General features: G+C 53.0%; 2 protein-coding genes across 3 annotated transcripts in view; one reads left to right on the top strand and one right to left on the bottom strand.

The window, feature by feature from the left end:
* The first annotated feature begins 589 nt into the window (after positions 1-589).
* AGT (angiotensinogen) lies at positions 590-13,434 on the top strand. Its single transcript, XM_072823107.1, has 5 exons — positions 590-710; positions 5,594-6,452; positions 9,925-10,192; positions 11,770-11,914; positions 12,684-13,434. The coding sequence occupies exons 2-5, from the start codon at positions 5,624-5,626 to the stop codon at positions 12,873-12,875; spliced, it is 1,434 nt and encodes a 477-aa protein (XP_072679208.1). The 5' UTR covers positions 590-710; positions 5,594-5,623; the 3' UTR covers positions 12,876-13,434.
* An 8,237-nt stretch (positions 13,435-21,671) lies between these two features.
* COG2 (component of oligomeric golgi complex 2) overlaps positions 21,672-25,627 on the bottom strand; it is a 51,349-nt gene continuing 47,393 nt past the window's right edge. For both annotated transcript variants that reach the window (XM_072823109.1, XM_072823108.1), the window contains exons 16-18: positions 25,362-25,501; positions 23,903-24,086; positions 21,672-22,365 (exon numbers count right to left, since the gene is read on the bottom strand). In XM_072823109.1, the coding sequence (XP_072679210.1) occupies positions 22,270-22,365; positions 23,903-24,086; positions 25,362-25,501 (420 nt within the window). In that variant the 3' untranslated portion in view covers positions 21,672-22,269. The remainder of the gene's footprint in view (positions 22,366-23,902; positions 24,087-25,361; positions 25,502-25,627) is intronic.

Here is a 25,627-nt window from a genome sequence, read left to right on the forward strand (position 1 = left end):
GCCGGTGCCTTTCCATCCGTCGGTACCGCTGCTGGGGTACCCCCACGTGGGGGCTACAGTTCCCCAGCTAAATCAGAGTCCCCAGGAGGTGCTTCTGCTTGGTAGCGTGTTTCTCGCCTGTCAGAGGGCCTCCCAGGGAGCAGGTGCCTAAAAGTTGTTTGGACAACCACTGAGCTGCTCAACTGTGGGGTCAGAAGTCACCCCCGGCTGCCCCCGGGGCTCCTTCCCTGCGCCCTGGGGCCTCAGCACATTCTTGGGGACTCTCAGAAGCACACCTCGAGAGGGCTCTGTCAGAAGGCTTGGTGGCTGGCCTCGGCTTGTCACAGCTCAGGGCAGAGACGCGACACACACGCCTACACACACGTACGGGGCGCTCCGGCTCCCAGACCCGGCCCGGGCAGGGGAGCTGCGGTCAATGTGTAACTCGGCGGCCCAGCGGCTCGTTCTGCTCAGCACAGAAAGTGTGCATCGATCTCCCTGACTTCCTGGAAGGCGTCCCAGCCTGAGAGTAGCTCTGGCGCCTGTACCCCCCACCCCCGTGGGGCCCCCACCCCCATGGTCGGGCCAAGTGATGTCACCTCCCGCCTCCCCAGCCTGGGCACAGAACGCTCTGGGAACGGCTCCACCCCCACCCCTCTGATATAAATAGGGCCTCGGTGGCCAGCCGGCCAGGGAAGAGGCTACTCTTGTTTGGGGGACTCAAGCAGCAGGTAAGCTGGGAGCCCCTCACCATGCACACCCCTCCCCCTCTCTCAGGGCAACGGAGCTACCTGCTGGAAACCAGAAGCTGGGGTCAGTGGTGACCTGCGCTGCAGGGGGATCACAAGAAGCTGCCTCTCCCTGCCTCACACTGGCTGCCCTCCCACGGGCTGTGCTCCCCCTCAGCCCACCCCAGGTCTTACCAGGAGAACCTCCCCGGCAGCCGGCAGCCGGGCGGGGTGGCCGGTCCTCCTGCTGCCTCCCAGCAGGGCTGGGGCCTGGGGGGCTGGCCAGGGAGCAGAGCCACGGCGGCCTAGAGTCCACTGGGTCTCTTCCAGCCAGAAGGACCTGCCAGGCTTGTGGTGCAGGTGCTGGGAGGGGGCTGGGGGAGCAGGCTCAGGTAGCCTGGGGTTGCGTCCGGTCCCCATAGGCTCCGGGGAGGAGTGGTCTGCCTCTGCCTCCCTGCACCTCCCCTGAGGCAGTGCTGCCTCTGGTCCTGGGCTCATGGTTTGGGTCTGTGCCCTTGACTCATCGCTTTGTATCCCAGCCTTGGTTTGCTCCTCCATAACATGGAACAAGTGGCCGTGCCTGGCCTCCCTTGCTCCTGAACTATGGTGTAAATTAACATAATGTGAAAGTGCTTTCTAAACTTCAGGAGAAACTAAAAAGACAGGTTCTTATTATTTTGTTCAAGAGTCACCATAGATTGGTGCTGAAGTGTGTGGACTATGGCATCAGGAGGTCTGATTCGAATCCTAGTTCTGTCTCTCACTTAGCTATGTGACCTTAAGTAAGTCATGGAACCTCTCTGTTCCTCTGCAAAACAGGATTAATTAATCCATTTAAAGATTTTTCTTTCTTTCTTTATTTGAGAGAGAGAGGGAGAGAAAATGAGAGAGAGAGAGAGAGAGAGAGAGCAGCTGGGAAGGGGGTGAAGGAGAAGCAGACTCCCCACTGAGCAGGGAGCCTGATGTGGGGCTCAATCCCAGGACCCCGGGATCATGACCTGAGCCAAAGGCAGACTCTTAACCGACTGAGCTATCCAGGCATCCCTAATTAATCCACTTAACAATTATTTATCAAATACCTACTATGTTCTAGGAACACTTCTAGAAATGTGGTATATATATCAGCAAACAAAACAGAGCAAGGACTCCACTCTCATGGGGTTTGCATTCACGTGGGAAGAGACAGGCAATAAACACTAAACATAAATAAATAATTAAGAATTAATTATTTATAAGGCCATAGGGTGGTCAGTGCTGTGGTGAAAGGACATAAAGTAGGACAAGTGAGGGACTCCTGGGTGGCTCAACAGTTGAGCGTCTGCCTTCAGTTCAGGCTGTGATCCTGGGGTGCTGGGATCGAGTCCCACATCAGGCTCCCTGCAGGAAGCCTCTTCTCCCTCTGCCTGTGTCTCTGCCTCTCTCTCTCTCTCTGTGTCTCATGAATAAATAAATAAAATATATTTTTCTAAATGTGGGACAAGTGGGTTCAGGGTGTCAGGCGTTGTGGGGGGGGGGTTCAGTTGCTGTGTGAAATGTGATGTCATGGAAGCTTTAGCAGGGTGTGTTGAGTGGTCTATGGAAAGCACTAGAACACTTCTGGCAATGACAGGCATTATTACAAGTGTCGGCTGCCAATCTCACCATATCATTAAACTATAAACCACGAACCATGAGGACTAGGGTTACCTAGAATTGGGGAGATGGAGAGGGAGACTGAGGAGGGGTTATGGAGGAGGGCAGATGCACGGGTGCCCGGAGCCAACCTTTATTCCTAGCCACCAGCTGGGTGCTGACTCAGGACCAGCCGGGGCAGCAGCCACTGATCCCAGTTGACAGCCTCTGCCCTGACAATGCTCCCTGAAACTGCTTCACCCGAGTTGGAGCCTGTGCTGTGCAGCAGTGGCAAAGTGGGGGTGACGGGGGTGGGGGAGCCGTCCTCACCTGCATGGCCCAAACCTGGGACTGGGTACTGTTACTGCAAGATTTCTCCAGCTCTCAGCTTCCACGAGTTTCCCCCTGATAACTCAGCATGCTTTGGCTTTTTACACGAGGCACGAGCTGGCAACTGAGGCCTGTCTAGGATAGGATGGAGACTTTTCTGTCCCACTTCTATATGTTATGTGGCTTCTCATGAGAACAGTGGATTGAGTCAAAAGCATGGGGAGGAGGGTAAAGCAGTGGCTGAGGTCAGAAGTCCAAGGTCCTTTGGTATTTGATGACCAGAGCAGAACAAAACACACAATGCTTTTAAGTTGAGAGCAGGTGCAGGTTACCAGACCGAGGAGAGGAGTGCAAAGTGCCAGTATAAGGGGCTAACTGGGTATGCATAGGTGTGCAGGAAGGACGTGAGTGTCAGGGTGACCTTGAGTTAGTGGAGACACACTTCAGTTCCAGGGATGCCTGGCCCTCCCTGGGAGAGCAGAGGGATAAGTGGGGATGAGGCTGGGAGCTCTAAGAAGTTAAGTTGGTAATACAGTCCACCTCTTCACCAGAAATGAGATATCATAGAAATAATCAGAACCAAATGGACCCATACAATGGACATGGATCCTCCTCAAATGCAAAGAGCCAGACAGTAGAAGAAGTTAGCGGAGCCAGCCAAGAACCTTGTCTTCCAGGATCTCAGGCTACCTGTGTGCTGTTGGTGAAGGTGAGGCTGGAGCAGAATCACAGGGCTCTAGAGGAGAGTGCTGGAGATCCTCCTGCCAACCCGGGAAACCCAGTCAAGGGCAGAGGATTATTCTAACCCATGGCTGTGCATCAGAGTCACCCAGGAAGTTTTTTTTTTTTTTTTAAATCTATACCTGGCCCCAGCACAGACCAACGCCGTCAGGCTATTGGTGAGAGGTGCTGGCGGGGCTGGTGTCAACCTGCATGGGGGGTCCACCTTGCAGGAATAGTTGTTGGCTGGTTTGGGGTGCTGAGACAGGTAGAAACACTGGGGCTTCAGGCTGAGCCTCTGGTGCTCAACACCAGCTGCCTGTTAGGGCCACCGGGAGGCTGAAAAACCCATTCCCAGGCCACACCCCAGGGCCATTTGAACTGGCATCCCTGGGGGGAGAGACAGACTTCCACAGTCTCTAAAGCTTCCCAGCTGAGTCCAGTGGGAACCAGAGCTAGGGCTGACCCGTGAGAATAAACAACTCACCTGCATCTCCGTTACACGCTTGCTGCGGAAGCGGGGGACTTTACGTCACGCCTTAGCACTCCCCTTTCCGTGTCTGCAAAGAGGTGAAACACTCCCTCCCTTGCATGAATAGCGTGAGGACTAGATTGGGTCATCTATGCACAGGGGCTTCTGCAAACTGGCACATACTACACAATTATAATATCTCTATTCTTAAGTTATGCACCTTGTCTGGGAAACGACGTGTACGTGTCCTCGGTTGATACCACACGGTTCGATCTTTCTTGCCAGGCCAATTTATGACATAGGAAAAACCTCTGGGTGCATTAGTTCTGTATTCCACACTGGTTTACCACCTACCCCGGGGCTAGGAGGCCTCCTGAAGACTCGAAGTCTGGTCCCCGTTTGGCTTTCTAGGGGAAAACTTACAGCCAGAGGCAGGCGAATGCATGAGTTTGCTCAGGCTGCCATGTCAAAGTCCCACAGACTGGGTCACTGCAGCCGCAGGAATCTGTTATCTCATGATTCAGGAGGCGGCAAATACTAATGTGCTCATTTTGGGATAACTCTCATATCACACATAGGATACAAGTCCAACAGGGCGCCTGGATGGCTCAGTGGTTGAGCGTCCGCCTTTGGCTCAGGTCGTGATTCCAGTGTCCTGGGATCGAGTCCCACATCAGGCTCCTCGTGGGGAGCCTGCTTCTCCCTCTGCCTGTGTCTCTGCCTCTCTCTCTGTGTCTCTCATGAATAAATAAATAAAATCTTAAAAAAAAAAGGATACAAATCCAAGATTAATATGTTGGCAGGGTTGGCTTCTTCTGAGGTCTCTCTCCTTGGCTAATAGATGGCCTTCTTCTCCCTGTCTTTCCAGGATCTTCTATCTGTGTGTGTCTGTATCCTAATCTCCTCTTCTCAGATGGACATTAGTCAGATTGGATTAGGGCCCACCCCAATGACCTCATTTAACCTAACTGACCTCTTTAAAGACTATCTCCCAGTATAATACATTTTGAGGTAGTGGGATTGGGACTTCAACATATGAAGTTAAAAACTTTAAGGCAACAAGGTAAACATTTTTTAATTTTAAAATTAAAGTTCCTTTAAAAATAACTTTAAATGTTTCCATATTACTCTCTTTTTAAAGATTTTATTTATTTATTTGGAGAGAGAGTGTGAACACAAGAGCCGGGGAGAGGCAGAGGGAGGGGAAGAAGCAGACTCCCCACCAAGCAGGGAGCCCGACATGGGGCTTGATCCCAGGACCCTGGGATCACAACCTGACCCAAAAGCAGGCTGCTCCCCATATTCCTCTTTATTAAACATATAATATCACTGATTAACATAGTGTAAAAATAATGTCAGCCACTCATATTCTTGATGAGATGTGCTTATATTTTATGAAAACATTTATGTACGTTTTTACTTGACTTAATGAACAACTTCATATTTCTGTGTAAAATCTACAAATGTCTTAATATCAAGACATTCCCACCATTATAAAAATTAGACAAGTCAAAACCAACCCCCAAAGTAGCCCTATGAAGGCACAGCTGGGTCATGGCAGCGTGTTGTGCACCTGGATCATAGAGTTAGTTTCTCAGAGCTTTGAATCTATTGCTTCTCTTCACAATGTGTAGACTTGGATAGATTCCTCCTGGAATAAAGGATCACAGGGAATATTGGAACAATTAAAAGTCTGACCAGAGGGCACTTACTCACTTAGTAATCTGTCACCCTTCACACAATGATGTTTCAGGGCACACGGAAGCGAGCGCCCCTGTCAGAGATGGCTCCTGCTGGGGTGAGCCTGGTGGTCACCGTCCTCTGTCTCCTGGCCGGGGCTGGCCTGGCTGCTGGTGACCGGGTATATATACACCCCTTCCACCTCCTCGTCTATAGCAAGAGCAGCTGTGAGCAGCTGGAGAAATCCAACACGGAGATGCCCAAGGACCTGACCTTCCTGCCAGTCCCGATTCAGGCCAAGACATCCCCTGTGGATGAGGAGGCCCTTCGAGAAGAGCTGGTGCTGGTCTCTGAGAGGCTGGAGGGGGAAGACAAGATGAGGGCCACGAAGGTGGGGATGATGCTGAACTTCTTGGGCTTCCACATGTATAGGATGCTGAGCGAGTCTCAGAACGCAGCCAGTGGGACCATCCTGTCCCCAACGACGCTCTTTGGCACCCTGGCCTCTTTCTACTTGGGCGCACTGGACCCCACGGCCAGCAGACTGCAGGCTTTCCTAGGCGTCCCCGGGGAGGATCAGGGCTGCACCTCCCGGCTGGATGGCCACAAGGTCCTCTCTGCCCTGCAGACTATCCAGAGCCTTCTGGTGGCCCAGGGTGGGGCTAGTGGCCAGTCCACGCCGCTCCTGTCCACGGTGGTGGGCCTGTTCACAGCCCCTGGCCTGCGCCTGAAGCAGCCGTTTGTGCGGGCCCTGGCTCCCTTTGCCCCCATCACCTTCCCGCGCTCTCTGGACTTGTCCATGGACCCAGATCTTGCTGCTGAGAAGATCAACAGGTTCATGCAGGCAGTGACAGGGTGGAGAATGGACAGACCCATGTCAGGAATCAGCCCAGACAGCACCCTACTTTTCAACACCTACGTCCACTTCCAAGGTAAGGCAAACCTTGTGGGTGGGCTCTGTCCCTGGGCTGGCACCAGAGGGTGACAGCTCTCCGTGTCTGTGGACTTCATGTCCAGGATTCAGCTCAGCAGGGCCGGGCCTTGGAGATGGGCAGGGTGACGAACGTGAGGAAGCACCTGGGAGCCACTCTCAGGGAGCTGGGAGTAGCTGCCCAGTGGGCTCCTTGGTTGAGTAGCTGCCTATCTACCTGCTGCCCCACTATGGGCAACTATTACAGCACATCCTTGTACTTTTATCATTTAATCCCCTTGCGATGTGATGAAGAGATGTCACTGCCTCTAGAGAAAAGAACACAGTGACTTCCTCCAGATGGCACAGCCACAGGGGGGCCCTGGGACCCAAACCCACACTTTCGGCCCTGTGGCCCAGTACCACGCTCAGGAGGGAGGGGTTCTTGTCTCTTGAGAAGGTCAGTGTCTGTGCAAAAACCACTAGTTTGTTGGCTTACACCACTTTCATGTCGGGAGGGGTTATTACCACCACCACCCCTAAATCCCTACAAAGATAGTTTGCTCATTCAACAAATAATTGTTGAAGATTTATTAAGTGCAAGCCCCTGAGCTCGGTGTCTCGGAGGGGAGATAGATCCCACAGACAAATGTCCCCCGCTACAGAGCTGCAGATTAAAGCACCTACGAAGTGCCTAGGAAGGTCCTCCGAGGCTCGGAGCACTTGGAGGAGGGAGAGTCACTGGGGAGAGGACAGAGGCCCAGGGGAGGTCAGGGGAGCAGAAGAAGAAATGTGTGAGCAAAGGCTGGCGAGTTCAGGGCCAGGAACCAGAGCAAGGGCAGCTCTGTTTGGCCAGAGCTCAGAGTGAACGTGGAAGGCAGAGCCTGGAAAGATGGGTTCGGGCCAGATTTTGGAATGCGATTTTGGGAAGGTTGGCGGGTGTTGGAGCAGGCAAAGTGTTCTGTTCAGAGGTCATCCGGGCGGCCGGGGCTGTGTGCATTGGAGGCAGGGAGGGTCTCGGGAAGGTTACGCAACGGGCAAACTGTCCTGGGAACACGTGCTGAGGTAGTGGCTCTGCAAACTGATGGGTGGGCTGGGGAGGGTGCATTTGAGAGCCAAGTGAGCAAGCAGCCCAAGGATGAAACCAGAGACAGAGAGGTTTCATAGAGCATGACTATTTTCTTACTCCGAAACATCCTGGACGTCTGTAAACCGCAAAGGGAAGGACCTCCGGCCCGTTTAAGGGGCAGGAGGAAGATGATAGACCAGGACTGCTCAGGTCCCAGTGCTGACGGGTCATAGGAGCAGAGTCCAGCACAGGGACCATCCAGCTGAGGGGAGCCCCACGCCACGGAGGGCAGAAGGGACTCGTGGGCTCAGCCTGCCGTTCCTAAGAAGCCCCAGGAGGAGAGCTCATTGAGAAAGTCGTGCCCCCAAAAGGCAAAGCTAGAGAGCCACGGGTGTCAGAGATGGGGTCTCATTCTGGAAGAGCTCCTGTCCACGTGTTCTCATGATGCAGCTGGACAAGAGACATAGAGACAAGGAAACCACGCTCAGGACTCAGATGCTCGCCCAGCCCCACCAGGTCCCACCCTCTGATCTTGCTCCCTGACCTTCCTATGCCTGTTTCCATCAAACAGGGATGCACAGCCCCTCCCTGCCCACCACAGTGTGCCCACAGAGGAAGCAGTAGGCTGTCCTGGGGGATCTAGGCTCCCCTTTGGTGATGATGTTCTATTGCCATGACCTCAGCAGACAGCTGGATGCTCCTGACCTGTGAAGACGCAGGGACTGGGAGCCCCTGAGCTGTAGGGTGCCCTTTGCCCAGGCCTCGCTGTCATCCCGAGCTGCTGCTGGCCCTGGCAGGTCCCACAACACCAGTTGACTTAACCTTGAGAGATTTACTTAACCTCTGGATGAGGATGGTGCAGCTGAGCAGACAGGACAGGGCAGCCACCTCTGTTTCAGATTCTCACATCTTTCTGTTTAGTCCTCTCTTCCCCTAAATTGACAAGTCCTCGGCCAGGCCTGGTGGGCCAGCACAGAGGGCCCCTCGGGGAGTCTGGGAGGAGGGACGCTGCAGCTCCTCACTCCCCGTGGCCTCTGAGTATCAAGGAGCAAGAGGACGCTGGGTTCCCCAGTTCCTTCTCAGGGGAGCCAGGCCCTGGGAAGGCAGCCCAATCAGCCACCTCCCCCAGGCGCCCGTCCTTCCAGCCTCCACACCCCCCAACCACCTTGGAGACGTCTGGTCCAGGAAAACGAAGCCCTGGCTCTTTCACCTGCCTCTACTCAGATTCCCAACTGGCCGGCACCCAGGGGCTGCTCTGTGACAGACTCACCATCACCTCATTCTTCCAGAAAGAGCCCCAACATGGGTGATGAGGCTCCTAAGACAACTGAGAAGAACGCAGGGAAGGGGCTGTGCTAGTGGCTGCAGTCATGGAGAGATCCCCGGGGACAGGGTCTTCAGCAGGTGTCCACCCCTCATCCTGTGACAGTTGAACCAGGTGGCCACTCTGCTCTGCCACTGCCAGGCACCAGACAGGCTGGCCCCGCACTCCCCTGCAAGGCCCAGTGTGAGCTGGCATAGAGCACTGTGCTCAGAGCCACTGGTCACACCAGGTCGAGCGTCTATCCCTGGCAGCACGGGAGCCTGAGACATGGAGCCTGGACGTGTGTGCCCAGGTCTGCGTCCTACGACTTGAGAAAGGGAGACTCTCAGCTGGCAGTGTTCGCAGATTGAAAAGAGAATGTGCTCCGAGCACACATAGGGCCAAGGAGCTACTCTGGATGATACTGTGATGGTGCACATGTCATTGCACATTTGTCCAGACCCACAGGACGTACAGCACCGAGAGTGAGCTCTAACGTCACCCATGGTCTCTGGGTGACAATGACGTGTCTGCGCAGGTTCATCAGTGTAACAGGTGCCCCACTCCTTGGGAGTGTCGACAGTGTGGGAGGCTGTGCGTGCGTGGGGGTGCTGGGTACATGGGAAAGCTCTAATACCTTCCTCTCAATTTTGCTGTGAATCTAACTTCTCTAAAAAAATTACGTCTATTTAAAACGAAGAAAGTGAGCACGCAGACCACGGCTTTGGGCCAGGCCAGATCTGGGGTGCGTTTACAGGGATAGTTCGGCGTGGCCTAAGTTCCCTATGCTCTCTGGTTTCCCTTGCGGGCCTTCCGGTGACAGGTGTAAAGTCCCAGTGTGGCACCTGCTGTGTGAAATGGCTTCGACACTGGCAGCTGGTGTCTCCGTAGTGAACTCAGGTGGTTGGATTTTGCAGGAGGAAGTCGTGGCTGGCCCTCAGGGGTCCTGGAGCTGCTGAAGCGCTGGGGTGGCAGACTGGCCAGCGGCCTGGGGGTGTGCTGGGAGGGTGGGGGGCACAGGCTAGGCCTCCGGGGTCTGGGGGGCATCCCCAGCCCTGAGCCCAACCCGCCTGCCCCTGCCTCAGCCGACTCTTCCTTCTTGTCTCCTCTCTGGCTCTCCAGGAAAGCTAAAGGGGCTCTCCCCCCTGGCGGGGCTGCGGGAGTTCTGGGTGGACAACACCACCTCGGTGTCAGTCCCCATGCTCTCGGGTACAGGCACCTTCCAGCACTGGAGCGACCCCCAGAGCAACCTCTCCATGACCCGGGTGCCCCTCGGCAAGAGCGCCTGCCTGCTGCTGGTGCGGCCCCTCAGCACCTGGGGCCTGCAGACGGTGGAGGCCCTCACCTTCCAGCACAACTTCCCGACGTGGGTGAAGAACCTATCTCCCCGGTACGGCTCCCTGGAAACATCCTGGCACCCCCTTGGCTGGTCCCCTCCTGGAAAGTGGGGGCCTGGGCCCAACCTTCTGCCCAGGGTGGGAAGGGGTGTGGGGTGAGCCCGGGCCCGGGACAGGGAGGGCTGTTCCGGAGCAGAAGGCCTGTGTGACCCCGGTCCTGCAGCATCCCTCCCTCCATCCATTGACCTAGCTCTCGATGTATTGTCTCCTCCTGGGAGTAGAAGAGGTAAAGGGGGGTGGGGGGTGCTCTCCTCAGGCTTGGACTCACCCACTGGTTTTGGAAGCCTGCATTTCAGTCCACCCTGAGAGGGGGACTTTTTCAATGCCATCATCCCCTGTACCCCCCACCCACTCAGCTACATTCCAAGAGCTATTTTGGGGCCTGGCTTCCCAGAAGGGTTTGGACCCCCCTGAGAGCTGAGGGCGGGGCTTTCTCTAGGAGCTGTCCTGGACCCCAGAATTCCTCGGCTTGCTCCTCTTTCCTACCGTGGCAGGAAGAAAGCCATCCCCCTCCACTGGGGCGCTACACTTGACCTGCACCCCTGGCCCAGAGCAGTGGGGTCCAGAAATCTGCTCTGAGACAGGCACTTAGGAGTACACTGGCCTCCTGAGGGCAACTCTCCTTTTTAAATCATTTTTTGTTGTGGTGGTGAACACGGAACATAACATTTACCATGTGAACCATCTGTAAGTGCACAGTTCAGTGGCATGAAGCACATCCACACTGCTGTGCGTCCCTCACCACCATCCATCTCCAGAATGTTTTCATCATCCCAAATAGAAACTGTGTCCCCATGAAACACTAATGTCCCATTCCCCCGCCCTCAGTCCCTGGCTGCCACCATTCTACTTCCAGTCTCTACAAATTTGTCTATTCCAGGACCTCAGATGAGTGAACTCATAGAGTATTTGTCCTTTTGTGATGGGCTTATTTCACTCAGCATGATATCCTCAGGGTTCATCCGTGGGGTAGCACGTGTCAGGATCTCCTTCCCCTTAGGCTAATATTCCATTACGTGGACAGACCATGTTTTGCTTATCTATTCATCCGTCAATGGACACTGGGGTCACTTCCACCTTCTATTGGTGAATGATGCTACTATGGGCATGGCTACACTGTCAACTCTTGTAAGGGTTGGTCTTACGGGACCAACTGGGAAGGTCAACTGAGTTGATATAAGCAACATGCTGGGCACTAAGGTTGACAGGACATTCCTCCCATTGCTCGCCCCCCTCCACGGGGATTTCTATGTCAAGAACACCACTGAAAGGTGGCTAGTAAGACATGATGCATTATTTCAGAGAATAGCATTTTTAAATTATCCAGGTAATACAGCTCAATGCAGCCAACCTAAAACCAGAATAGAATGAAGAACAGCCAGTTGGGACACCCAGAGAGCACTGCTTTAAATATACATCCTTCTCACACTACTTCCAAGGCCATGAAAGTTTATTTGTTGTATTTGTTACTGGACAAACCTTTTCTGAGACAGCCTAGCTGGGTGAGGGGGCCCCAGGGCCTCACAGCAGAAGCTACCGGGACCTTCCTAAGTGTGTCTCATCCCTGCAGGGCCATTCGCCTGACCATGCCCCAGCTGACACTGCGAGGCTCCTATGACCTTCAGGACCTGCTTGCTCAAGCCAAGCTGCCCACTCTGCTGGGTGCTGAAGCGAACCTGGGAAAAATCAGTGATGACAATGTCAGAGTTGGAAAGGTACCATGCGGGCAGTGATGTGTGGGCCTGCGTGGATTCTGTGTGTTCCCAGCGTGGGAGGTGTAGGCGGGAGGGGCACAAACGGAGCTTCCAGGAGGCAGGCAGGAGAAGAGGGGAGGAGAGCATGCTAGGTCAGTGTGCACCCAGGGTGGGAAAGAACTGACTGGAACCTTCCAGACCTTTCCAGGGACAGATGGAGCACAGTATACCCCTCCCCGCAGTGTGTTCTATGGCTCTGCCCAGCCTGGCCTAGCCTCAGGGTCCTTTCCAGATACTACAGCAGGGTCATGACTTGGGCCAAGAGAGTAAGTGCCCCTAGACCCAGTGCCAGCCCTGCCAGAGAGCTACCCACTCAGAAAGCCTCAGCAGTAGGCAGACTGTCCCTGGGACACGTGGACTGATGCACCTCTGCACCCGGGCTGCCTGGATGCCCTGGACAGAGGAGTGGCCACACACAGTTCTGGCCTGGAGATCACTGTTGGGGGCATGAGGCCTCTTGCCAAATTAGCGGGATGACCCAAGCACTGGCGGATGCAGCTGAGGGGCTGGGGGTTCTTCCCTGGACAGTGAGGTGGAAAGTGGAGACCGGTGGGTTTGAGGGACTCTCTGGGGAGGAGCTGTCATGCGAGTTGGGCCAAGGGAGAGTCGTCTACACCGAGCGGCACGGACGTCGTGGGCAGGCTGCAGAAACAGCCTCCAGCTGTCCTGTGCCCTCCTCCCTGGGCCCCGAGGGCCTTCGGGAGCCATCCCAGCGCTTGCTGCTTTGCAGGTGCTGAACAGCATCCTTCTGGAACTACAAGCAGACCAGGAGGAGCAGCCCACGGAGTCTGCCCCGCAGCCGGATGGGCCCGAGGTCTTGGAGGTGACCCTCGACCACCCGTTCCTGTTTGCCATTTATGAGCAAGAGTCCACCGCCCTCCACCTGCTGGGCCGTGTGGCCAACCCGCTGAGCGGGGTGTGAGGCCTGGCCTGCCCCCGGGACGCAGCTGTCACCGTGAGCAAGGGCAGCAGCCCACAGCAACGCTGATTCGCCACCAGTCGTCTACTTTGCCTTCCAGTGAGTCAGCGTGGAGCGGGAAAGAAGCCGTTTCTCCTTAGCAAGTGTGGCGCTGTGTATAATGAGCAGCAGAACCTGCAGGCAGAAAGACCTCCCGGGTTCTCACGGTTATCTTGGGCCACGTGGGGGAGCCACGAACCCGAGGTCAGCACAGGGAAAAGTCTGAACAGACCAACTGGTTCGTGAAACCAAAAATTGTTTTTTATCAGAGAACAGAAACTGAGTTTTACCATTTCACGGTTTTCATGGCCTTGGGTGTATATCCGGCGAGGGCCTGTGAGCGGACGGCCTGCTGTCCCCACCACGCCTTAGCTTTGGTTGCTTTCCCGGTCTTCTTTCCCAGGATACTGTTATCTTTGAAAAACACATTGCATCTGAATTTATGTTAGAATGTAATACCATGGCTGATTATCCCTTGTGTTATTAATAAATGTCTTGCAACAATAAACAAAAACGAAAAATTCTTGGGAAAAAAAAAGAAAAGAAAAATTCTTGGGGCACCTGGGTGGCTCAGTCGGTTGAGAGTCGGCCTGAGGCTCAGGTCATGATCCTGGGGTCCTGGGATCAAACCCGGAGTCCGGCTCCCTGCTCAGCAGGAAGTCTGCTTCTTCCTCTCCCTCTACCCCTCCGCATCGCTCGTGCTTACTCTAATAAATAAAATCTTAAAAAAGGAAAAGAAAAAAATCCTTTCACTTAGCAGCAAAATAAAAACATACACATGCAGGTCCATTCTAGGGCTTTGAGCCATATTTTGGGTGGAATTCCCAAGGGAGGTGTGGGCTGGTACTTAGCCATCATTTGGAGAAGCTTTATGTGATGCTTTCTTCTGGACACTTCTATCTCTAAATGGCAGGTGGGTGCATGGGGGAGGCCCCATCCCCCCCCCACACACACACATACACACACTTGCAGCTGGCAAGGATCGAGGAGGACAGGCACTTCCTCCTTTCCAGGGACACAGGGTCAGACCACTGCTTCCATTGTGCCCAGGTAGTGGAAGATAAAGAAATCCTCTCTGTCGAGTGCCTCTGCCTGCTGTCCTCTGGGGAGATTAGACCCCCACCATCTAAACTCAGGCAGAGAGTGAGGAGGAGGTGGATGCCCAGCAGCCCCACGCCGTTGACAGTGAAGATGTTTCCTGATGTACACACAGCACTTTCTCTCATTCCCTCCGGAGATGCTGAGATAACCAGGCAGGCCCACTGGCGAGGAGGCGCACGGCAGCCAGAGAAGCATCCAGGGGTGAGAGTGGGGATGACCGTTCCAAAGTTGAACCAGTTCTTTGCTATGCGGTCTCAGTGGTGTGAGCAAAAGCATCTGTGTCCTGTTTGCATGACGACTGTGCTGCCCACTTGTGCCCAGGCCTTGCCCGCCCGTCTGCTGGGCACTGTGGCCACAGTCCAGAGGGGACTGAGAGTGCTGTGAGGACGAGAGGCAGGCCTGCTCCTCAGTGTCCCCCTCATGTTCCCAAGCACCTGGCTAGTGTGGAACACACCTCCCTGCTCTCATGTGAGGGGGATAGCTGGGCCAGGCACAGGAGAGGCAGCATGGCGGTGTTCAGGAGTTGGGTTCCAAACACTGACAAGCAGAGCAGGAAGCCCACATCCAACACTTACTGCGACCTGGGGCAGGTGACTTCCCCTCCCTGGGCTTCCCCGCACTTCTGCGTAAAGTGAGAAATACCTGAACAAATAAATGAATAAAAACCACCGCCATGTCAATGGCAGTCAGTCCACAAAAAAGTCATGACCTCTACCTTGTCTGGAGTCCTGTTCCATAAACACACAGCAGGAGAAGGATCCCTCCCAGAGCCTCCAGAGGGAGCACTGCCTGGCCAACACTTTGATTTTGGCTGGTGAGATCCATCTTTGACTTCTGGCCTCAGAACTGAAAGAGAATCAATTTGTGTTGTTGTAAGCCACTACACTTGTGGTAACACATGACAGCAGCAGAAGGAAACACAGGCCAGCCTTGGCGTGCACTCAAGCGTGTGTCCTAAGGGCACCGCTGGGGGACCTTCAAGGCTGCTCCCTCCACATTCCAGGCTCCCCTTTGGGATGGTCTTCAAGGAGGAGTGCTCCCCCCTATCCATTAAAGAGGCCCACTGACCATACAGGGACCTGGCTGGCACCTGGGGAGCAGAGGTGAAATGTCCCAGGGAAAGCTCTGGGAAGGGCCTCAGGTTTGCAAACCCTTTGGGGTCCAGGCAGCACCCATCCCTGTCTTTAAAGCTGCAGGTGAAGCATTTTGCTGGGAATCATTTCAGTTCCTGGCAACCTCTACCCTCTTTCCTCAGATCAGGCTCTGCTTGGTCTGGCCACAGGGGAGGCCCCAGATACATGTCACACAGATATGGATGGATGCTTGGAAGTTCTAATGTATTCAGCTGGCTGCCTCCCTCCAGCCAGTGAATGAGCCGGAGCAAGGGGTGCATATTCCCCACAAACCCCTAGACCTCGCAGGATGTCGGCCTGAGTGGTGTCAAATCCCGGAAAGATAAATACATCACAGCACCTGTGCTTTACTTGGTCACTTTGAAGAGGCAGCAATCCAGATGTCCTGAGCCCTCCCCGCCACGTGGTAATGAACTATGGGTGCTGATGAGGGTCCCCCTCTTCGCAGATGGCAGGGAGTCTGTTCCCCCAGCAGCCCCGACCCTGCTGGCCTGGCCCTGGTTTCACTTGGGTAGTTTGCCTTCTATCACGCTCTGCACCCCTGGATCCCTTTTCCTTCAGAGGCCCAGTGTGGGGCAGAAGCTGGCTCCCAAACCCTGTCTGGTTTGGGCTTTTGGGAACGGCTACTAGATGCCAAGTCTCTGGGGAGAAGTGGAAGTTTAGGAAGCAGCGTGTTAGAGATGCAGAGCCTTGGGCCCCACCCAGGCCCCACAGTCAGCATCTGCCTTTTCCCAGGGAGCCCGAAAATGCACATTGGACTTTAGGGTTAGGGCCAGCAGGGAAGCCCCCTTCCCAGCACAGGCTTCTGGAAGAGCCGGGGGGGGGGGGGGGGGGGGCGGTGGGGGGGTGGGGGGGGGTGCCACGACCAGTAGCGCCACCTCTTGGATTCCCTTCCTTGGGTGGAGGACACATCTTCGATCAGAACTCTGTGACAGCTTCTGTAATTCCTAAATCAACTGCAGACGAGAAGTGGTCCATATATATGTGCACTATGGGTTCAGAGCTATTCCTGAGACCCTCCGGCTCGTCCTTCCCCACATAGGACGGATGTTTGGGAGGTGCTGACCGAGTGCCAGCAGGGAGCCTGAGGCACCACCACTGACTCATCCTGATTTGTGGACCGTGGTCTTGAGGTCTCCCACAGTGATGTGAGACAGCCTTGCAACCAGGGGATGAGAACTTTGGTGTCCTTCGCCAGTTGTCCAGAAAGCAACTGGCAGCGGACTAGTGCACGTCTTCCGCTGAGCAGGCTGCTGGGCCTCGGCAGGCAGTTGCTAGGAGTACGATGTTGCTAACCGACCCGCTGCTGCTCTGTGTCCTCCAGCTCTTTCATAAATGGCAAGTGGGTCAGGATGTTACCAGGATACAAAATACGAACATTTCCCAGATTACTCAACACAAACATATTAATTCTGGGGGTCTGTTCCTCTTAAACCATTCTTCACTAACTTCTAAGTCTTCTTGGAGTTGCCAAGTGCTTCTCCCATAGACAAGGGCATGACTCAGCAGCTCAGATCACCTCCAGCCTGGGCATGTGCGGGACCCACAGTGATTCAGGTGCTGGGGGTGCTTCCCGTGGCCCACTGAGGAAACACCGCAGATCCCAAGTCTTTACTGAGTTTAGAAAACTCAATGATTTTTGTTTGCTATTCACTTGGCAGCCAGCCCCAACCTGAACAGACATGAGGCCGCGTTACATGATCCTTATGTTACACAAGTTTGTGGAAGTGTGAAGAGTCCTCCATTTGCTGCAGAAAGATGTTTGATTACGAGGTGCTGTTCCAGAACCCCCGGGTGACCACATGGTACCCAGGACAGAAACCACGTTACCTTTCTAAAGTCTGAAAAATTCTGATCTCTGAAACATGTCCTGAAGGTTTTGGACAGATTTTGGATTTGAATATTACCCCATGTGATTTTTTTTTCTAGCAGAATTTATTTTTTTACAGCAGTTTTAGGCTTACAGCAAAATTGAGCAGAAAGTACAGAGTTTCCATAATACTAATAGATGAGAGTTTTGATGCCCTAAAAGTCCTGTGTCCCACCTATTCATCCCCCACAACTCTTGGCACCACTGATCCTTTTACTATCTCCATAGTTTTGCCTTTTCCAGAATGTTGCACATTTAGGACCCTTCAGTATGCTGTCTTTTCAGATTGGCTTCTTTCTCTTAGCAATATGCATTTAAGGCTCCGTATCTTTTCATCACTCGATAGCTCATTTCTCTTCAGCACCCAATGACATTCCATGGTCTGGATGGGCCACCATTTCATATATCCATTCACATACTGAAGGACAACTTGGTTGCTTCCAATTTCTTTCTTTTTTTTTTTTTTGTAATTATGAAATAAAAGCTTCTGTAAACATCTATGTGCAGGCTTTTGTGTGGACACTGGTTTGGCATGTGATTTTGTTAAAGACTTTATTTATTTGAAAGAGACACAGAGAGAGCACCAGCAGCGGGAGGGGCAGAGGCAGAGGCAGAGGGAAAGGGAGAAGACAATTCCATGCTGAGCAGGGAGCCCGACGTGGAACTCATTCTCAGGACCCGGGGATCACAACCTGAGTCAGGCAGATGCTCAACCACTGAGCCACCCAGGCGCCCCCACGTGATTTTTAAAGCTGCAGAATGAGCAGATGTTCAGGGCACCCCTGAGAGACTCTCGAACACAATGAGCTGAACGTCAGTGGCCCATCACTTCGGGGGGCGGGGCCCGCGGCCTACCCCGAGCATGCAGGTTACTCCACACTTCTGTCCAGTTACCTTACAAGCTACCCTCTGAGGCTTGTTTTTAAGCTTTGCTAAGTGGGTGGGACCAGTCTGTGGTTTAGGCTAACCTGGTGCCCCTCCCCCCTCCCGAGGCCACAGCCTTCTGAGGACCTCCCCTGTGGCCCATCAGGGCCCTTCCGTTCTGGCCGGTGGGCACACACCATTCCCAGCCCCTCGAGCTCTGAGGATCGTCCTACTTACTCCTCTCTGGGGACCCACACCAGCGGCTCCTCAGCACCCAGCTCACGGAGTGAGCCCTGCTCCCCTCCACTCGCTGCCCCCCAAGGTCTGGCCTCCTCAGCACCCTCAACGCCAATCTCTCTCCAGCCAGAGTCACCAGGCTCCGGGTGTTCCTATGCCGGCCTGGAGGCCATCCACACGGGGCTGTTTCCCTTCTCTCCGGGATCCTCCACTGCTGTGGTCCTGTGTCCACACCGCGGCCTTGTTCAGCTGTTCAAGGTGGGAGAGTGACTCAGGTCCTTGTTACGGCCTCCAGCTGGGTCGTTCACCCATCGAAACACCACCTCAGCGGTGACTGACACCCTCTAGTTCCATGGTAATGAGAGCTGGGACAAGAGGAGAATCCCGAATGTTCTGAGACTCGGCGGGAGGGTGAGTGCTAAGGCTCAGCGGAACCCGGCCGTGCCCGGAGCGGCGGGAAGGGAGCCTGTGACCAACACGACGCCCGGCCACCAGTTCAGGGAGGCGCCCAGCGCCTGGAACGTTGGCACAGGTCAGTGCTGGTGTCTCCTTTGGAGCTGCTGACCCAGGGGGAGGGAAGGGGGAGGAGTGGGCAGACAGGGAGAGGCCTGCTCTCTCCCACAGCGAGGAGCCCTGGTCTAGGATGGCTAGCAGCAGGGTGGGGGGGGGGGGGAAGGGGGGTGTGGGGCGGGAAGGAGAGGTCTCTCTTGGGTATTAGAATCCCAGGTACCTAGAAAATAAATGGGGCCTTCAGAGAAGAAACCACCCACAGACCTTGCTTAAGAAGCTACCATTCACTCAACATCTGCCATGAACCATATCTTGAGTCCAGGAACATGAACCTGAGCGGGAAGGTCTCCGCAATCTCAGTGGCAGGGTCACAATCTGCCCACAATTGTGCCACCAGGGCTGCTGCTGGCCTGAAGGCACCCGAGGTCCTGAGGTCCTGCAGTCCTGCCTGCTGTAGCCCACCAGGAGAGGCCTGAGGACATGGGGGCAGCATTTTCCACAGGCACCTTTGTGGCTGAGCAGTTCTCATACGGCAACTCCACGTAGTAGGTCCAGGGAGCTGCAAAGAATTACTAGTGAAGACTCCCAGCAGATCGAGGTGTATATCTAAAGCAGCTGCAAAATCTACCTTCCTCTCTTCTTCCTGGACACAAAGCTAGACCAATTTCCAGTCCCTGTGTGGCTGAGCTCCAGATACTGGAGTGTGTGAAGTGTGGTGTCCTCTCCCCGGCAGGGCCACAACCACTCCCCGGCGTGGCCCTTCATGTGCTTTTCCTTTGGCTGCAGCAGAGGGCAAGGACTGAATGGTGGCCTCCAAAATGATATGCCCACATCCGAACCCCCCAGAACCTGTGCATGGAGACCTTACTTGGCTAAAAGACCTTTGCAAACACAACAAAGTTAGGGATCTCATGATGAGACCCTCCGGGATTGAGCAGGTCCTAAATCCAATGACAGTGTTCTTGTAAAAGACTAGAGAGCAGACACAGAAGACAGAGGGCCACATGAAGGTGGAGGCAGAGATGGACTGGTGCTGTGAGCCAAGGGACATCTGGAAACATGTGAGGTGGCAAAGAGCCCTCAGAGGACGCATGGCCCCATCGACACGCTCATTTGGACATCTACCTCAGAATTCTGAGCAAACAGAATTCTGTCGTTTTGAGCCACCACATTTGTGGTAACGTGTTACAACAGCCATAGGGAACCCACATAGGAAGGCACCCTCTGAACGCGGAAGTCGTAGGATGGAGGTGGCAGCTTGCAGGCAGCCTGGGTCCCCAAGTGACTGCGTGGAGCACCCACTCGCACACTGCCTCCTGGCGCCACATTACTCTTGGGCTGAGATGCCTTTTGATTCTTATATTCTAAAGTAAAAAAATCATTATAGTTTTACTATAAAAATGTATTGCTTCATCTCTAACTTTGTTCAATTATGATTCTTCAAGGCAAAGCTAACAAAACACACACTAAATGAAGGAGATGGTCTGGGGAAGCCAGAAGTGTTGTAGAACCTTTTGTTTTTTATTAAAGATTGTTTCTTCAGTCTAGAAATAGGGATCAGGGCCCCACGTGTGTAGCTTTGCGGAAACAAGCCCAGAACACAGTGTTACTGAGCCCAGGCCAAGCCTGGGGCCCCGACCCTGGACTATCAGCCTCCCTGTACCGATGTTCTTACTACGGAGGAAGAACTACCTGTTGGCAAGCAAACTGGACTTGGAACAATCTTGCCTGGGTTTAAATTTGGCTTGTTAGTTATCTAACTTTTTAATTTCTATTTCCTCATCTGCATAATGGGGATAATGTGGAGTTGGAAGGACTAATACACTGTATCCCTGCCAACCACATGTGGGGACAAAGGAGAAAGGCAAAGCAGTCCGGGACCAGGCTGGAGGGAGGTGCTCAGCCACGTGGCTATCCAGCAGACCGTCAGCCTGGTAGGGCTGGGTCTCTGCTCCCGCAACACCCCACTGGGCACGGTGGGAGGTCAGCGCTGCCCACAAGGGCCTGTTGACACTCGGAGGCTAGTGTAGGGGAGGCCACCGTGGCAGCTCACAGATTCCGCTGAGCTGCAGGCTCACCTGCTGTACCTCTTTGGCTCCCTTGGGTGCGAGCAGCTTCAAGGAAGCACAACTTCCACAGGCCCCCCCTGTCCTGAACTTGGCGTCTAGAGGAAGCAAGAAACAAAGGTGGGTGCCAGTTTATCTCCACTGGTTCCAGGTTGGCCTTGCTCTCTCACTTCACGCCTGGCTTTCCTTCCCGACCGCTCCTTGCTGCCTCAAGGCCCAGCACCATGCAGAGGCAACGCCCACAAAGACAAGACGGCTGAGCCGGCTCCCGCAGCCAGGTGAGTTCCGACCCTGATGTTGAGTCCTTTCTGCTCTCTCACCCACAGGGCTGGGTCTGACCAGGCTGCCAACATGGTCTGCTTAGAGGCCAATCCAGTCGGGGCAGGGCGCTCCCTGCTGAGGCCAGGCACGCGCGCTCTCCACAGGGTGCAGGCACAGGCCCTGAACAGAGGGGAAGCCACACTGCCCATGGGCTGGAAGACATGTGGCCGGGAGCTCCTGCTGCTGCTCTTGTCGCTTCTACTGGGGTTCCTCCTGTGCTCCCTATTTCTGCAGCTCTGCTTCATCACTGCACTAAAAAAAAAAAAAAAAAAAAAATTGCTGCTAGCTCCCAGATCTTCTTTCTTAATTGCCTATTGCTTATCCCATTCCTTTCTCTCTCCAGAGCTGATCTTTGAACAGAGGAGACGCTGAGCTGTAACGAAACACAAGCAGAGGAAGCGCGCCTGCCTCTGTGGGGTCGGTCAGCAGCAGCCCACCTCGTGCTCCTACCTCTTCCCAAAATTCCTGCAGCTGTTACCTCCTGACACGCATGGGTCTGTGGCCTTGTCACCTCCCACACCTGCAGGAGGTTTTCCCAGGCAGGCCCCACCACAAGCGGTGTGGGAGGCAGGTGCCCTCAAGGAGACACACCTCACAGGGCACCTGGGAGGAGCACCATTTAACTTGCACTGGATCCACAAATAAAAATTGCACACACTTTTGGCAGACACTTTTTTTATTCAGGAAATACATCTTCCCTACTGGTTCCAGCCGCTGCCAGGAATGATGATGTGATGGGAAGCACTCTCACTGAACACCCAGTGGGAGAACGGAGGAGCAGCATTGCTTCCTGCCTTTTAGAGTGTCACCTCACACAGCAGGGCCCAGCAGAGGAGGGGCTGAGGGGAGCGAGCCACCTGTTGCGGTCACCCCTGCAGGCAGGTGCTTCCCATGGCAGGGTCAGTGGGCCAACTTTCCATAGTCAGACATCTTATTTCCTCTAATCGTATTTTAAGAAATCGGCTCTTCCACGCTAAGATTTACAATAAAAATAAAATAATTTGCTCTGTAAACTATAGTAGAAAGTTAAGTGTCTTAAAAACTATCTTCCATACAACGGAAAAAGGCTTCTGTGTTCTGTTCTGGGTGAAAGGAGACCCAGGTGTGCGGAGAGAAGCCGCATTGGCATGTTGCTGGAGACATGTGGAAGCACTTCTTGGCCTCAGAGGCTTGGAAAGAGGACGGAGCCACCTTCTTCCCTTCAGGCTTGCCGTCCAGCTTTCCTCTCCCTGTGGGCTCTTCCAAGATGCTCACGGCTATTCTGCAGTTGCCTGGTCCTTGGCGGCGGCAACCAGCTCTGCCAGGGCCGGGAAGCTCTTTATGTCCTTTGTTGCCAGGCCCATCTTTTGTATCTGCAAAGGCCACGAAAGTGAATAAAAGCACTGTGGTCTCAGCTGAATACGAACAAAAGGCCCTTATGAAGAACACAAGAATAACTACCACCCCCACCCTCCAAGAAATCAGAAAAAGGCAGCTCCCCAAAGAATGGCAGAGTATTTTTTCCCTTCACAGCAAAGGATTTACTCATTATAAAGCTTCACTTTTTTGGGTTAAAGTTAGCATTCTATGAAGCCAGCATGTTCATTTATCTAAGTCCATCAAATCAGGCTTACCCAGGGTAAGAGCCTCTTTTGTGAACTGGAAAAGAAAATTCACACAAAAAGAATAATAAAGTAAACTATTTGTTAAGCAGAGAGTTTTTCCAAAAAGCAATGGCCTGCGCTTTTACTTTCTTCACATGCCATCAACAACCTTTTCTCAGAATCTGATGAATTGCGGACGTTGTGGCAGAGAACCAGAGTGAATTACTGAGGCAACCGAGTTGTGGCATCCCATGTTCCCACTGTTGTTAACAACGGCAACAAACCCCACACACTCACAGGAAAATCTGGGAAAATCTACACCAAGTACTTCACATCTGTGGGCATGTTGACGCTCATCTGGGGACCAGGACCACAGGGTACCATTTCTTTTCATCCCCCTGCTTCCACCCACCCCGCCTGTGTCTGGTTTCTTTGTTTCTCATTTTGCTGTAGCAAGCTGTCTTGTTTGTAAAAAAGACTGTAAGTTTCCCTTGTGAAATAAAGAAATGGAGCAATGGATTCCTGCCGGGATGTATCTGTAAATTCACCTCAAAGCAGCAAATGTGGATCTCCAGTGACGACCCTGATATGCAAGTCCTCAGTGAGCTAGAAAACCAAGCATCTCCTGAGGGAGCTTTTAGGATCTCACTTCTTTTCCTCTAGCAAAGGAAATTTCCTGGAGGACCCATGCCATACAGCGAATGTGAACAGCTTAGAAAGCCAGCTTATCAAGAGCAACAAGTTTCACAGTCCTTAAGCAAGTCACCTCTGTATGAGCAGAGGCCCTGTCCAGAACCTATACTTGCCTCCTAAGTAGCACTATATTCAGGAACGTTCATCTACCTGCCATGACTCTAAAACCTGAGAAAACCCAGCCAGGGAAACAAAGAAGTCAGGCTCAGACAATTCCTTAAGGGCTGCAGTGAGAAACCCACGAGCTAATGCATTTCTAGTTATTCTAACCGCCTGATTAGGTCTCAGACACTTTCCGGTCAGTGGACAAAAAGGACACCATCTTCTGTGAGCCCATACTACAGCGGGCTTTGTGAACATGAGGGCCCGTGAGCCAAGCAGATGTCAGCTGCACCAAAGACCAGTTCATCAGACCTCAACTGTCAATTTACAGTGTTGGGTACACACCCATATCTCTTTCAAGTCTGGGGCCCTGACCCTTCTTCCAGCTCTGGGAGTGGATGCCCCCCACCCTGCTCGGCAGCACGTGTGGGCTCAGAACAGCCACCAGGAGATGGCTGGGCCCGTAGAACTTGCGTCAGACACACGGGGCTGATGATGGCTCGGGGCTTACCTGCTCTCCCAAGTACTCCACATCTAAGGCCAACTGCAGCCTGATTTTGTCATCATCACTCATGCCACCACCACTAGGACCGACGGGATTGGTGGGAGTGCTTTTTCTGGCTTGTTTCAGCCTTTTCAGGCTCTCCTCCATCTTCCTCACCGAGCTCAGAACGTCTGACACAGTTTCGTAGTACCTGGAGCATAAGACACACCCACTGGTAAGACGGAGGAGTCTGTGTGCATCCCCAAACAGATGAACTGGCTTTGTGGACCAAAGCAAGAGATTTTTAAGACAAAATTCATTTCCACTTAAAAAATCAGCCATGGTACATTTATCAATGTTTCTTAGGACTGAAAAAAACCCAGAGTCTTGACTCTCTACCACTGCATTCCCTCAGAACTGAAGAAATATGTATATGGACTCTCTGTACAATTTTACTCCCAAACACTAAGAGGAAATCGTGGGCCAAACTGTCTTTCCTACTTGAAGGGTGAGCAGCTGGAGCTCATTCCCCAAGTGCAAGCAACAGATTCATTTAGAATCAGTCCTAGGAATGGCTCATCTTTTAAGGAATGGAAGCATTTCAAAATTTTAAATAAAACTAATTTCCTTCACAATAATCTTAATAAAATTTGCAAATTATAAATGAGTTGCATTTCAAAACTTAGTTTACAAGCTGGTTACTTGGCACTTGGAATATATTTGCCTACAAAAACAACACTGTAACTCATGGTTCTGTTCTAAATTAACCCACAAATGTCACTTAATTCAGAAACAATTGAAATAAATCAAATATTATTGCAAAATAATTATACAAAATTCAATAATAAAACTGAATAATATACTCGGACATAACTCAATGCTGGCATTTGGAGAAGAGTTGATTAAATGAGAAATAAGGAGACATTCAAACACGGAGATGCTGAAGACCTCCTTATGTTTTCAAGGGTTGCAGGGTTTTAGGCACTGAACATTTATCCATTGTAATGATACTTCAGAAAATATGTTTTCTTTTCCTAGACTGCAGTGGCCTCACCAGTAGGAGTCTTTCATTATCTGGAGTGATCAGACCCATTTTCGACTGACACAGCTGAGGAGAGAAAGAATCCTCAAGGAAAAACGATGCCTGGACTTGAAGTAAGAGGCCTGCATGAAGTGTATAATGGACAGCAAAACCCAGGCCTGCCCAGGGTAGTGCAGGACCTGTGTGAGACCCAGGGAAGCTGGGAGGCGGTTTAGGTGGAGGCAGGTGGCCCAAAGCGCTCTGGGTGCAGGAGGAGTGAAGCGAGCACAGCTCAGCCATCAACACAGACAGAAGTATTAAGCACCTGTACCTGACTCACCCAGTGACACACTGACTTGATGTGCTCACCACCCCGTCAACATGCAATCCCCTGGTGGCCTCAGTGGTCTCTGACTCAGGGATCTTCTAAGAAAGTCTGGAATAGCCTACTTCTAAGGTACTCACTTATGAGTGCTCTCAGAAAGTGCGCCTTCTAGCCACTGCTGAATTATTGCCTGTTTGAGCTTATCCTTGTGCCCACTCTGAAGTTGGTAAAATGGCTTCAGAGCACTGTCCACATAAGAGGAGGCTGTTGTTGGCACCTCCTGGAATAATGATGGTAGAGGTTAAAAAAACATAAAGAAAAAAAAAAAAGGAGAATAAGTTACTCAAAACTTCAAAGAGATGCTAGTGATGTATCAGTTTTGAGACATGTACAAACGTCATTCCCT

The sequence above is a fragment of the Canis lupus genome, chromosome 4 (assembly GCF_048164855.1).
Source record: "Canis lupus baileyi chromosome 4, mCanLup2.hap1, whole genome shotgun sequence".
Lineage (NCBI taxonomy): Eukaryota > Metazoa > Chordata > Mammalia > Carnivora > Canidae > Canis > Canis lupus.

Excerpts from the sequence above, each read along its gene's own strand:
- AGT (XM_072823107.1), top strand. The coding sequence starts at position 5,624 with ATGGCTCCTGCTGGGGTGAGCCTGGTGGTCACCGTCCTCTGTCTCCTG. Across the intron at positions 10,193-11,769 it reads GTGAAGAACCTATCTCCCCG|GGCCATTCGCCTGACCATGC; the intron begins GTACGGCTCCCT and ends TCATCCCTGCAG. Across the intron at positions 11,915-12,683 it reads ACAATGTCAGAGTTGGAAAG|GTGCTGAACAGCATCCTTCT; the intron begins GTACCATGCGGG and ends GCTGCTTTGCAG.